Genomic DNA, 14,309 nt, shown 5'->3' on the forward strand with positions numbered 1-14,309 from the left:
TATCTGTAAATAGAATTCATTTTTGGAATAGGTGGCCAGTAATTGAAAACTGGCTAATAATTGGATTTTCGTACCTTATATACTAAAATGAACTTTGTTCACCTATAAATAGAAATCAAATTAAGTGGCCAGTAATTGGGGGGTGGCTAGTAATTGGCGATGTACCCTATGTCCTCGTTTAGACGTAAAAATTCAAATTAATTTGAACCAATGGTAATTTTCTATTTAGGGTAATTCCTCATATTTTCGGTGTAATAGTTGGCTTATGTCATGACATGAATATAAACGCAATGAAATTTTTATGAAGCCATCGGGTGTAAACAAATCCACGTACATGACAACGAAAATAGTCTTAGCAGCTGGTACAAGTATGTGATTCTAATGGCGTTCGCTAGATGGCGCCACGTGGGGCATATTCGCGCGTTAAAAACAACGCATGCGCACAGGAATAGTATTGCGACGATCACCTTCACCTAGGCGTAGCATCGCAGCACCGCACGCCCGTTGTTATGATTACACACGACCCTCAAACGCGCGCCGCCCACTCGATGAGAAGACAAAGCTTTATCCATGCACTGACATGATAAAATACCCTTAACACCTCACATAATGAAATTTCGTTTATTTGTCATCTCATCTGTAACCGCAAGTCATATTTTTATAAAACAGTAATAACCAGACGTTTTATACTGTTGTTTTGCGCTGTGTCACGTTTTATTGCTTCTGGCATTTAACAGTTTGTGCATTCTATTGATACTGAAATTACTGAATGGCGCGTTGTAGGTATATTGACAAAAACTTTCCAAGCGCGAATAGTACTAATGGACCAAAATAGGTTTTGTATTTTAGGTAGGCAAGTAAATTTGTGATAGAAAAGCTCGACCTATGATGGCGCTATACTACCCATGTTGTATGTACTTCCCGGGTATCATTTACAAACTGTAACCGAAGCCAGGGTCCAAAACAAAGGGTCCACAAAACCGTAACGACCTTTGTCTCTCTATATAGACGAGGAGCACACAACAGAGGCGAACGGATTAAATAATTGTTCTCCTTTGGCGATTCCTATGCTGGTTTTAGTATATAATATCTGATTTTTAGGCACTCGTCCGCAAGGGTGGCATGTTAGTATGCATTTCCGAAAAACTAAAAATGATAAAATAAAGTAATAATTTTACCCTACCTGTAACTGAAGCCTTCGTCTCGATTACGCCGTATGCTGCATTGATTAAGGTTTAGATTGCCTAGTTAAAAAAAAAAACATTACCTACTCGTAGGTAAAGTCAACGTAGACCCACTCGAACATTTGACTAATAGATAATAATCAAGAAGCGTCCGCTTCAATTGTTTTGAATTGTACTACGAATTTTAAATTGAAACCCGCCTCCAGCTAGTTCGAGTCAGTTTTGCGAATGAATCAGATGTCCCGCAACTTCTTTACAACTGAAGAAATCATTCGGACGTTTATAATGCGTGAACAATGACCCATATTGTATATGTGCACGTTTGTTGAGAAGTTTGGAGTTGGAGTATTGTCTAACTCCGAATTTCTCTCATTACCGTGTTACGTGACTGTACACAGCTATTTATATACTGTTTAATATTAAAAACACCGTGTTATCTTATTCCCTATTAACAGTTATCTGTTGTCCTTCTGGATGTTTTTAGCGTTTATATCTTAATCATTTACACTTGACGATTACTCAACATCAAAGTCAAGAGTTCAAGTTCACCGGTATAGGATGTATATAGGCATTTCGGTATCGCGTATCATTAAAGCCGGCGAGTGGCACGCTCGCAGATATGGTCTGATAAATGCGGTACGCCGTTTCGTAGCCCACCTATCTATTTGGTAATGCCCAGTTCCTTCCGGCCGACCTTGCCCGTATCGCTTACTGCGTCTCAGTGCCGGCCACCTTCAGTTAATTCAATCAATTTAGCCCTCGTGAGACATACGAATAAGTACTTCATGTTTATTGAAATAAAGGAAAAATATTTTAACAACAATACTTATAGTCATCAAAATTGCTTTAATGTTCTAATCGTATACTGGCAGGAATAAAAAATATGTACCTAATCTAAAAATGATCAATTTATTTACATTTTCCGATCCTTGCTTTTCTTTACATTAGGACGACTGCAACTACATAGGCTGTGATGTGATGTCACACCCAGCACTTGCTGGTATGGTATGATACGTACTTACGGTATCACTTTGTAAGAGGCGTTTCGTTCCAACGCCAGGTACAGTCACCTGCTACAATATGTTACTCTTCGAAGGCCGCAAAAATATGTGACACGCTCTTACGGCTGTACAAATAGGTCGTGTCAGATATTTTTGCGGCCTTTGTTGATATTATTGCTGGTAACTGTACGAATCGGAGTAGAATTCTCATTTCCTTTTTTTTCTTGCTTTATCCCCTCAATTTCTACCGTCGCGTTCACGGCGGCAGAAAATTTACCTCTCCCGTCCACACAGCTCCGATGTCGCTCAATGGATTTCATAGATAAGATATAAAGAATCAAAAACGTGTGGGAGTCGAGGGATTAAAAGTTAGACCCATTTATACATATTGGTATTCTTAAAAAATAAGATAAAATGACGCCATACAAAATGTAGTCAACATGTGTATAGCGATACCTAAGCATATATTATGGTGTTTAGGTATTCAAAGAAAACGTAATTGCGTTGCTCAAGGAGTTGTCGACAATTAACGGGCCGCCTGAGCGCGGATAAATCCTGTTCTAACCGAAAGATTCCATTACGACTCTCCGCTCCATTGGTTTGCACTCCTCAATCCGTCGCGGCACCATAAAGTTCGTTTTAAGACGACCAACGTCTCGCCTGAAATTCTGCCACAGCCGCTTTAACGTGTTTTTATTTTATATTTTGCTTTATTAATATATAATCTTTATTATCCATTGTTATTGGAAGAAGATACGCCGCGCATTGGGTGGTTGTATCGCCCCCGCGATACAGTTACGAGGCAGCCGGCGGGCTGAACACCCGCCGCCCTAACTTAGGCACTGCTCCGTGTAAACCGTGTGAAGTGTAGTGCTAACACAATGACAGAATTAGTAATAAAACACCAGCATATAAGGTTGCCTCCCTCCTTGAGGTTCACGTCTTTCTATGAACTTTACAAGCGGTTTCTTAAAGATCATGGGTGCAAGTGGCATGATGTAGTTAAAGTGCTCTCCGCGGTAGCTGAAATACTTTTCGATGTGGATGGTGCGTGTAGTGGACTAGGTTCCAAGGTCAGTGTCATCTCTATAAAAGGAGCTCTCATATATTTTCATCACTTCATGCCATTCTTTTACTGCTTCAGGTTAATGAACTAACTACGTTTCTTATTTAAATTTTAACATATGTATTTACATTTAGCAAATTCTAAATCTCTTAGATTATGTTTCCGAGTAAATTGAGACGGTAGGTACTTCGTTTATTTTATGAGTTCACTCAAAACTATTTTAAAAATTCTTAACCCGGGCTTCTCAGGTCCCCTCTTTGTAGTCTTAACAATACGTACCACTGAGAACTAGGGGATGCGTTATCCAATCCCGAATCGTTTCTTACCTGCACCCCAACTCGAATAAATACTAACAACCGACTTCATCGGCAGTTGACAGCCGGCTGCACTATGTAATTTGTACGAAACGTTCGTAAAGATAGTGTTTAGTGATGATAGTACCCATTCAATATCTAGAATTCACCTGTGATAACCCTTCATTCGGGACGTTGTTTTTATTAATTACTCTGTGTACAACAGCTTACAAAATGAAGACTTTAAACATTGTAAAGACTCTCAAATATAAGTTACAAAGTTTCAACTATCCTCTGTCTCTCGATGATTACTTGTTAATACCAACGGTATGTACCTATATTCTCCAGTCTATTAAATGAAATAATCTTTTCTCAATAGTTGCCAAATAAGTGGAATTCTGTATTGGTCTAAGCCACAGCTACTTGTCAAACACGTCATGTGGTTTGCATGTCGTGCTATTTAAATTCTAGAACAGCGTTGCCATTTCGCTGAAAATGAACGTAACCTACTACCTACTGTAAATTTGTAAAATTGGCTAGTGAAAGTAGGTAGCCACTTTTAAATGACGTCGTGTGATCGTGAGATCTTGGCAGAGCGTTTCCGTTGCATTGCATGCAAATGTACCTTAAAATGAGAATTAATGCAACTCACCCTTAACACGTTCAGATCAAACATTTATTTAAAGTAAGTAGCTAAACGAGTACGTACTAAGATAAAGATATCGCATGAGTACTCTCTTTGCCTGCAACAGTTTTGTTTACTTACACTGTGCCTTGTAGGTAAATGATAAGTGTGACAGTCGCACGGACCGCCCTCGTGTTTCGTCGTTTCCTAGCTATCGGACGTGCTTCATTGCGCCCGCATCCGTTCTGCTTTTAACGCATTATACTTTTTCCGTATTAGGATATATACTCATACATGATACAATATCCTTATCGTTCGACATTTGACCTGTTAGATAAGGGTTACGGCATGTTCAGTGATGATGATATTGTGGCACACGCGTGTCAAACGGCAGCGCATCATTGTTCCGTGCACGCGCTCCACTAACCCAATTACACGCCGCTTATTGACAGAACTGTCTTGGCTCTCAGCTCGCCGGTCAGAGAAAGGCGCTCGCCTCGCTATCAGGCAAACATTGCCGTATGTCCCTGTCAATTAAAATGATAAAAGGTGCCCTTGGCGCTGAAGGTAGACTTCTTCATCTTCACCTGAAATTAAACTCGAAAGCGTAGGCAATAGAATGGATGCCAAAATCTTGCGTTGGTGACTAATGCCGAACCGATATTATTTATGAGAGTATAATATTAAATTGAAATAAGTATACTTATATATGACTGATATGCAATTGGAAATCAAAAGCTGAATTTGTGCTACCAATTTGTTAATAACTTAATATGTACATGACTATAAGGTTACTAAAATATTTTTCTCCAAATATATCGAATATTCATTGTGCCAAATGTAGTAAACTGGTGCGGTTTAATTTATAATATCGTTGAGTAGGTATTTGTAAGCAGGATTAGGTGTAAATGGCACTTTGACATATACTCGTAGGTATAGAGAGAGTAATGCGACGAAATGCGCGCACGGCGGCCAGCCCGAGCGTGCGGGAGGGCGCTCCCACGGGTTGCTGATATTTTTAGTCCACGACCATTACTTGGCACTGCCGGCCGCACTCGCCTGCGCTACTGATCTTTCTGATTCTGAAATTCGTTCGCGCTTAGGTACGCTCCCAATCTCGAGATAGAACCAGTGGTATGTCCGGTGGGGAAGCATTAACCCCATCGGCGAACACAAAACATATCAATTTAATAATCCTGAATGTGAAATTATGACGTTTAGTGAGTGTTGCGAGACGTGTCCTAGTGAAAAGAGTGCTTACATAAAAGTGAAAACTACTCGCAAGACTAAACAAACATGGCCAACATAACTGCAAACGGTAATGGCACAACAAGCCCTAGACGGCACCGCTACCAGAGATCGTCTACTACGGCAAGCGTAACTCAGCTGTTATCAGATGGGTATTCCAGTTTTATCAATAGATTGACACGACGGGGACCCTCCGAGAAATCAGACGCCGATACAAAGTTGACAGCCGCGAGAACTAGATATGACGATAAGCTTTTGTCCAATAAAAACTTATCGCTGTCGAACGTCCAACGATATGACACCAATGGGCACATCTCGCCGTATACGTCGCTCTCCGGTGTGACCAGTGCGAGGAAATTGAACGACGACCGTACGTACTCGAGTTACCTGGGCGCTTCCAAATCCCGAATAGACCTATCCCCACTGCATTCTACCTCCGGTATTAATGCTCTCGGACGTAGTGACTCATTCCGCAGAGCTCACATAAAAAATAACAATAACAAGTTATCACCGTTTTCGAAACGATATCCCCTTAAAGAAACTAATAACAATATAGACAGTACAATTTTTCTAGGTAGCACTAGAAGTCGATTAGAAGATAAATATTCATCCGTACTTGATCGAATTGCAGTTCAGAAAAAGGAGAAGGCCAGAAAAGACATTGTGGACCGAGATAAAACGTTAGAGCCGGAACCGCCAAGAGGGTTGATGAAAAGTTTAACGACTACTTTCTTTGGGGAAAACTCATTTAAAAGAAATAATGTTTCTAGAGAAAAAACCCGAGATAAGACGCCTTACAGAAATACAGCTGACCGTCGAATGCCTTCGATGGGTAAAAAAAACCTGGAGAAGGAACTCTATGATAAAAATGGGTTTGATGATCCTCTTAGAGACCGTCATTATGGAAAGGATAGAGATAGCATTTATCGCAAGCACAGAAGGAGGTCTCTGAGGGCCGAAAGAAGCGAGAACAACGACAGAAAGAAACTTTCGTTGCGACCCATTGATATCAACATACATTCAGGTGCTAGAGACTTAGTCTCGCCTCCACAGCACAGTATTTACGATACGAATTCGAAAAACAAAGTGACAAGAACTCCAACGTCGCCGGTGGTAGAAGTGGGTAGACAGAGACAGATTTACTTTCCGTCGAGCGACGAGGACGACGACAAAACCCCTGTCGGCGACCGCATACTCAGCGAGCGGGAAACGCGACGTAAAGAAATCCAGAGTTTGATAATGAAGTATGCCCACCTAGACGAGATGTATGGGCGCATGGCGGAGAAAGGGTCGGAGCTGACGGAACCCGGGCGCAAGCCAGAGCCTCTGGGCGTGGGCGACGTGGTGGCGCTGCCGCCCGAGCTGCGCAGCCGTCGGCGCCCGCAGCGCCCGCGCCACCACTTGCGGCGCGCGGCCACGCCGCCTGTAAGCACCGCCTAACCCACCGCCTGCCGTCTGCGTCTGTGTGCCGCGTGTCAATAACTTGGTCCGTGCTTTTTTTGCTCACATTCCAATATTTTCAATATGTTATGAAATAACATTCCGTCACAGTCAAATATCGGCCGAACCCGAATTCGAACAAGTCCCTGTTAAAAAAAATGTTTTGCTTAAACTGCAACCTATAAAATCCATTGCTAAAATATAACTAGCGTGTCTAACACCGATCACAGTATTGGCTGCGTCGTTACGCCTGCAAAATTGGCATCTGCAACAATAAGATTCTGCAAAAAGTAATTTTGGGTTTAGGTATTATATTACCGTATCATTACTAGTCATATTTTATGCACATACTTATTGGATTTTGTAAGCGCAGCGACGCCACATTTAAAATGCAAGTATTTCATCACTGAAACATAAATTATATATGTGGGTACTTAGTAAACCATAAACTGAGGGTACACGATGAACTTCGAGTCGTTATCAATCGCCGAAGTATAACCGTGCGTTGACATTGATTTAGTTTAAATATTAGTAAAATTATCAATGACTGCCATGATAGTGCATGTATTGTGCTTTTTTGTACGTTTTCTCAAGACTAACATGTCATTATTTTGCGTGAATATATTTTCGAAATCCAAAAGAAAAAGGTGCTACATAGATACGAGTGCTAGTGTTAGTATTGCAATGATGATTCTATTAGTGTAATTGGTGTTTTAACGTCAGGATACGGGTGGACACTTTCCCTATGTGACCTGTATGAGTGGTTATTATGAGAGCGAGATGAAAGTCAAGTGCGTATGTTGCGGTCCCACCCCGTCCCGGTCCGATCCCGTCGAGCGACGCGCGGCGGAGGCGCAGCGCCGCATCCGACCGCCGCGCGTTGCTCGACACCGCTCCGCAGCGCCCACCGTCCGCCATCTAACAGCATGTACGACACACAATACCAATTGTCGCTTGTCTGACGGGCAACCGTTCCATTGTCTGATTGTTGGGTACAACACTACTCGGGTCGTGGCGATCGCGTGGCGCTCCTCGTGCTTGTGGCGTGGTGCGTGTGCGACGCGGTGTGACGGCGCGGCGCGGTGCTGGCGGCGCTGGCGGCGACTGCGGGCGACTCCTGGCGGCCTGGCGCGGCGGCGGCGTCCCTCTGCAGAGTTCCCGCGCACGCTCCTCCGTCAAGGACGACAAGGACGGACACCTCGTCTACTGGCCCGGATATGTCATGGGAGCGAGATGTTCGTGTCCACAACATAACTTAACAAACTATATCTTTATTTTACACTACACATAAAATAATACTTTTTTCAAAGACACTTAAAAATAACTAAAAATCTGGTGACAAATATTAATTTGTCGCGCATTTACATTCACACAACAGTTTGAAACAACATAAAAAAATTACACATAACATCCACTTTTACAACAGGAATCAAGATTTTATAAAATCATTTGTTTCTTACTAGAACTTCAGTCAAGCTTTCCAGTTCAGTGTTTCCAGTTGAAAATGAAGATTTTAAATTTATTTTTTAATTTAAATTCTGATTACAAATGATATACCTAAATACATAAAAAATAAAGTTTAATACCATCATTGTAATATATTTTATCGGAAGTCATGGTGGGGCTGTCAACATTGGTTTTAATCCTTTTTTATACACATTGAAATTAACAAGTTACAAGTCTTGAATTCAAAGGGTAACTTGACAGTTTTATGGTTTAAAATCTAATGTAAACTCCACCATGACTTTGTCACCGCTTCATGTGACTAATTGTGTCTCCTTGGTTTCATTGCAGACAAAATCATCGACACGCTCGGTGAGGGCACGTTCGGCAAAGTGGTGGAGGTGAAAGATTTAGAAATGTAAGTATTATTTATTTAGCTTCTGTTATGATATGTGACGTTTTCAATCAAAAGGTACCACATTGTCGGTTGTCGATAAGGTTGATTTCAAATTGAAGCTATATGGAAACAACACCTTATTGACAACCGACACTACCCTTTTGATTCAGAATAGCACATATACCTCCAACTGTATTTGAAGAATTCAGGGGGAAAACGATTGTAGCCCATTTTAGTATAATGTGATATATAGATTATTTTACTTTTAAAGTCATATTTATCTCCCGGACTTCTCTAAGGATCATTGTTCCTTAGTAACTATGGTATCCCAAAAAACCCACTATGTAACAAGTTGTAGACTGAAAGACTTGAGATTTTTACGTACCTTAAATTCCAGCAAAAATAAGGCAATACCTGTATGGGAAATTTTAAATGATCAATTACTTTCACGTGTTTGTTTACAAGTCGGTTCCTACAATAATCGTGCCGAATTAGAGCGATGACTAGTACTTTGAATGCCGGATGCTGAAACATTGTTTGGCAGTGTTGTTGTGTATTTTTATTTAGTTTTTGCTTTGATGTTGTTACCTGCAGCAACAATCGTAATCATAGATTAAGTCATTCTTTATATGATTTCAGGGAACACAGAATGGCTCTGAAGATAATTAAAAATGTAGAGAAGTACAGAGAGGCTGCGAAACTAGAGATAAACGTATTAGAAAAGTTAGCTGAAGTTGACCCAGACTGTAAAAAGTGAGTACACCTACATTTTTTGAATAGTTTGCGAAACTACTATTTGATATGAAGGAGATTCGAATGTAACAATATTTGACCTTGCACGTTTATAAGCGAGATTATGGCTTCTGGTTGGCAGGTGGCCAATGAAGAACTTGATGTCAACTCAAAACACAAAAATACCTTTTGCTCCCGCGTCATTTATTTCTAAATAGCGAACTTTTTGATAATAAATCTAGACTCGTACAGATTCTTGTCTCGGGCGTAGACTTCAGACTAATTGTTTGTATTTATACCCACGATATAAACGCAAATGTACTAACGGAAATTTTTGTTTCTCTTTCAGCTTATGTGTGAAAATGTTAGACTGGTTCGAATACCACGGACACATGTGCATCGCATTTGAAATGCTCGGACAAAGCGTATTCGATTTTCTGGTGAGTTCTACCTCTCATTTTAAATAATATCTTAAAGAAAAATAAGTAAAATCCAGGCATTATACAATTATATAAAAGATACATCGTGAAAAGAAACTTGCGAATGCCGTCACGCTCCACATACCGTGCATTTTTGCTAAAATTTAATCTCGCATACTAAAGAAGCGTAGCGTGTCAATTTATTGCCTAATTTACTCTCAGTTAGTCTGTAGCGGCGAAAAGGCCTTTTCTAATTGTCAGTTGTAAAGCTCATTAGAAAGCAACGTAAAGAGAGTGTCCTTTCTCCAGGCGTCTATAGTTTCTTTCGGACTTGTGTAAAAGCTCCTTTAAGAAAATGTCGAGTTGACTCATTCACCAAAACTGGCGCGAATAATCGACAACTAATATAAAATAGTTAAACGTTGCGCGCGGATGATGTGTTTAACGGCGAAGTTGATGTGTTTAACGTGTTACGTATATGTCGTTGCAGAAAGACAACAACTACCAGCCGTACCCGCTGGAGCAGGTGCGGCACATCGCGTACCAGCTGGTGTACTCCGTGCTGTTCCTGCATGACAACAAGCTCACGCACACCGACCTCAAGCCAGAGAACATCCTCTTCGTGGACTCCGACTACGAGGTGCTCAGTGTGTACGCTAGCTCTAAGAAGGTACGGACAAGCGCCTGAGGGACGGCTACCATACACAATACACATCGCAAAACATTACTCTTTATAACCTGGCGTGTACCTACGCGTGTTGTGAAAATTCACGTTAGCAATAGGGTAAACGAGGAAAATTTATGTCCATTATATGCCATTTATTTTAAATGCTTTTCAAGGTAGTGTTTAGTTCGGACACTGCTGTTGGTAGATCAAACTGAAATGAAAACACGCCAGGATTTACGATGGTAAACAGTAATGTCGGGATGGTAATGTAAGGAGTTTTAATCGCAATTTAGAGGTGTTTTTGTTTACGATACCTTGTATATAACTGTACTTTTCAATATTACACCTCTACATATACTTGATGACTCGAATTCTAATATTACTTTCGCGACTCATTGAGCGGTTCCGTACGCCTCCGATGTTTGTCTCGCCCACTTACGGGCTTAGATACTGTGAGCTTATTAATATCACGAATTGGTTTCATGAATATTATCACTGTAGCGTAACTCTAGAGTGCATTGCTTTGGTGCCTGGTTTTCCCTAACATTGTTTTTCATAATACGGTTTCTCCATTCTTTAGTATTATTATCAACTGTGTGCTCATATTTCCTGTTATGTTATGTACACATACTTACTGTACCGTCGTCCCCTTTTGTATTGGGGCCTATAATATTAACTAATGAGGATAAATCGGTCCATTTAATCTTTGACGTCATGGAGTCATGTGTTATTTTATTAACTACTAGCGACCCGCCTCTGCTAGTAAATTATACACTTAAACCTTCCTCAAGAATTGATATTGAATTGATAGGTGAAAATCGCATGAAAATCCGTCAAGTAGTTATAGAGTTCATACAAACAGACATACGCGGCGGGGGACTTTGTTTATATGGTGTAGTTGTAGTGATTGTAGTAATAAATTCGTTGATATAGTGAAAAGTACTATTATTAACAAACGCTTTTTTTATTAAATACCGATATTATGACAACGAAATCTTTTTCCAAAAACAAATGAGAGGTGACTATCTATAATTAATTTGTTGAGTATTTTTTTACTCCGGTCACAACCAGAACAACCTGCTAGGCTAGGAGTACTTGGGTGAATCAACTTTATAACACTTGGTTTCGTATCCCTAGACTACCTAGCAAAGAAAAGTCGATTTTTCTAAAACAATGTTGATGTTTTTACTTTTTGTTTACACGGGCATTATTAGATCCATAAGTATTTAATAAATACATTAAAATTATGGGTCTAATAATGCATGTGTAAACAAAACAGTAAAAAGAACGACATGGTTTTTAAATATTGTTTTTTTTTTGCTAGGGAGTCTAGGGACACGAAATCAGTGTTCTAAAAGTTGATTCACTCACTTATGCCAAATAGTAAAGTTCCTATTCTAGTTTAAACCGGAGATAATATTCGTCGAATCCAGTGAACGGGGTAACGAAATCTGAATAATAAAAACGATCGCCCTAAGGATAAGTAGGCGGGTGTCCTTCTGAATCCCTGACAACGTTTGTCCTATAGTCACTTGCCCTAACTGGTTTGTCAACAAAATAAACAAAGTAGATCCAAGTAGGCATGGGTGAGGGGTACGGTCGGTACAAGCTTGTGCGTTGCGGTTGCAGAAGCACGACCTGCGGCGCGTGAAGCGCAGCGACGTGCGGCTCATCGACTTCGGCAGCGCCACCTTCGACCACGAGCACCACTCCACCATCGTCTCCACCCGCCACTACCGAGCGCCCGAGGTCATACTAGGTAACTACCGCTACCGATACCATATCTACTCGCTACTAGTGCTTCATTAATACACGTTGCCGTTGATTCACCGAAGCTGACTGGAATGAAATATTAAATAAACTATACTATAGATATCACGATTCGTAGACACGTACAGTATGGAAAGTCAAAATGGAGGCTCGAAGGGTTGGCCTTCAATAGGAAAATTGAATTACCTACGCTATATTCCCTCCTTTCTACTGACAAAGTGGGTTTTCCAGAGATTTTGTTCATTTTGTCAAATATTCGTTTAATTCATGCCAGCGTTGATGAGAATCAAACGTTTGACCTGTTTAATAAATGAGAGTATTTATGTAGGTAAATAAATGTACACAAAAATAATTGATAACGATTAATCAAGCCGAGGTGATTATTGAGTCACTACGCCATTTTTTTTTTTCCTATTAAACCACGATAAAAAATGTCCATGATATAATCTCATGATACCATTCTAGATGCGTAAGGGCATCATAATATTATTCAATATTATCTTGCGTGACATGCGCTCTTTGACCTTAATTCTCATGTCAACTTTTACTGCATTTACAAACAGCCACTATCTGTTTATGTGCCATATAATGTCTCATGTATGTAATATCAATGCTATTGGCGTGAACATGAATAACTAAAGCTATATTCGTTTCGTGATTGAGTAATATATCCATACTGTATTTGGGCTTATATAATGACAAGTAATTTAAATAATTGTGAGAATAATTCACACTGCAAATCTAGACACGCGGCAGCGTGTCAAGCCAAGTTCAAGCAAAGGAACTTGCTAGCCAGCGCCGAGTGTAATATTACACGAACCACTTGGTGCCACTTTTGACCCTTCTATAACTCAAAACATCTTTGACGTAAACACATAAAACTACGTGTGTTTAATTATATCCATAAGGATATCTAGAAGCCTAAATTTCATGAAGCTAGCTCAAACGGTTATAAAGGTATGAAGGTCAAAAAGTCGTAAATTTTAAGACTGACTTATGACTTATAGTACCTAAACCTAACCTACTTCCAGATGACCTAGAAGGATGAAATTTGGAATCCAGCTTGGTTATTGTGTGTAACCGTAGGAAAAAATCTAAAAATAAAATAAAGTTAAAAAATAGGGGGGGTCCCCATACAAAAAAACCACTTTTTATTGGGACTGACATATAAGTACCTAAACCTAACCTACTTCCAGATGACCTAGAAGGATGAAATTTGGAATCCAGCTCGGTTATTGTGTGTAACCGTAGGAAAAAATCTAAAAATAAAATAAAGTTTAAAAATATGGGGGGTCCCCATACAAAAAAAACCATTTTTTATTGGGACTGACATATAAGTACCTAAACCTAACCTACTTCCAGATGACCTAGAAGGATGAAATTTGGAATCCAGCTCGGTTATTGTGTGTAAGCGTAGGAAAAAATCCAAAAATAAAATAAAAGTTAAAAAATAGGGGGGGTCCCCATACAAAAAAATATTTTTTTATTGTAGCGTTGGAACCGTTACAAGCAGATATTTGAAACTACCCCAATATATGTATTATTATATTTGCTATATTAAAATAAAGTTTAGTCAAAAAATAAGTGGTGTCCCCATACAAAAAACTTGTAATACGCTCTAAACAACCGGCCAACGGTGTGTCGTCGGCGGCGCGCGGCACCACATAATTATACAAAGAACAGAAGTAAAAACCATACAGCGGAAACACAAGAAAAAACATTAAATCTCAATACCTGCCTAGTTTTCTTTACAAAAAGTATTGATATCCCACCAAAAACATAAATGTAAAAAAGGAGAGCCAAGTTCAATACAAAAATTATGCTTGGCTGTGGGGCTCGCCGCAAAAATAATGGAGATCTAAATGAGTGCCACTGCCAAGTTCTATGCAAAATCCAAATATGTATTTATAGGAACAAAATAACATTAATAAACAAGTATTAAACTCTATTTCTTTGCTTTATTGGATACCTATAACAATTGCTGTTATTTAAAAAAATGTGAGATTTTAAAGTAGGTTAGATTT

General features: G+C 39.8%; 1 protein-coding gene across 8 annotated transcripts in view; it reads left to right on the forward strand.

Annotated features, from left to right (window-relative positions):
* Positions 1-14,309, forward strand: part of LOC134674423 (serine/threonine-protein kinase Doa) — a 63,438-nt gene that overhangs the window by 44,591 nt on the left and 4,538 nt on the right. For 5 of the 8 annotated variants that reach the window (XM_063532536.1, XM_063532544.1, XM_063532515.1 and 2 more), the window contains 6 exons: positions 8,011-8,092; positions 8,652-8,718; positions 9,337-9,450; positions 9,779-9,869; positions 10,339-10,518; positions 12,145-12,274. In XM_063532536.1, the coding sequence (XP_063388606.1) occupies positions 8,011-8,092; positions 8,652-8,718; positions 9,337-9,450; positions 9,779-9,869; positions 10,339-10,518; positions 12,145-12,274 (664 nt within the window). Of the gene's footprint in view, positions 1-5,132; positions 5,488-5,653; positions 5,788-6,048; positions 6,843-8,010; positions 8,093-8,651; positions 8,719-9,336; positions 9,451-9,778; positions 9,870-10,338; positions 10,519-12,144; positions 12,275-14,309 lie in introns of those variants that run through there. The other 3 variants (XM_063532521.1, XM_063532526.1, XM_063532499.1) reach the window with 3 other exon arrangements.

This window comes from Cydia fagiglandana, chromosome 2, assembly GCF_963556715.1.
Source record: "Cydia fagiglandana chromosome 2, ilCydFagi1.1, whole genome shotgun sequence".
Lineage (NCBI taxonomy): Eukaryota > Metazoa > Arthropoda > Insecta > Lepidoptera > Tortricidae > Cydia > Cydia fagiglandana.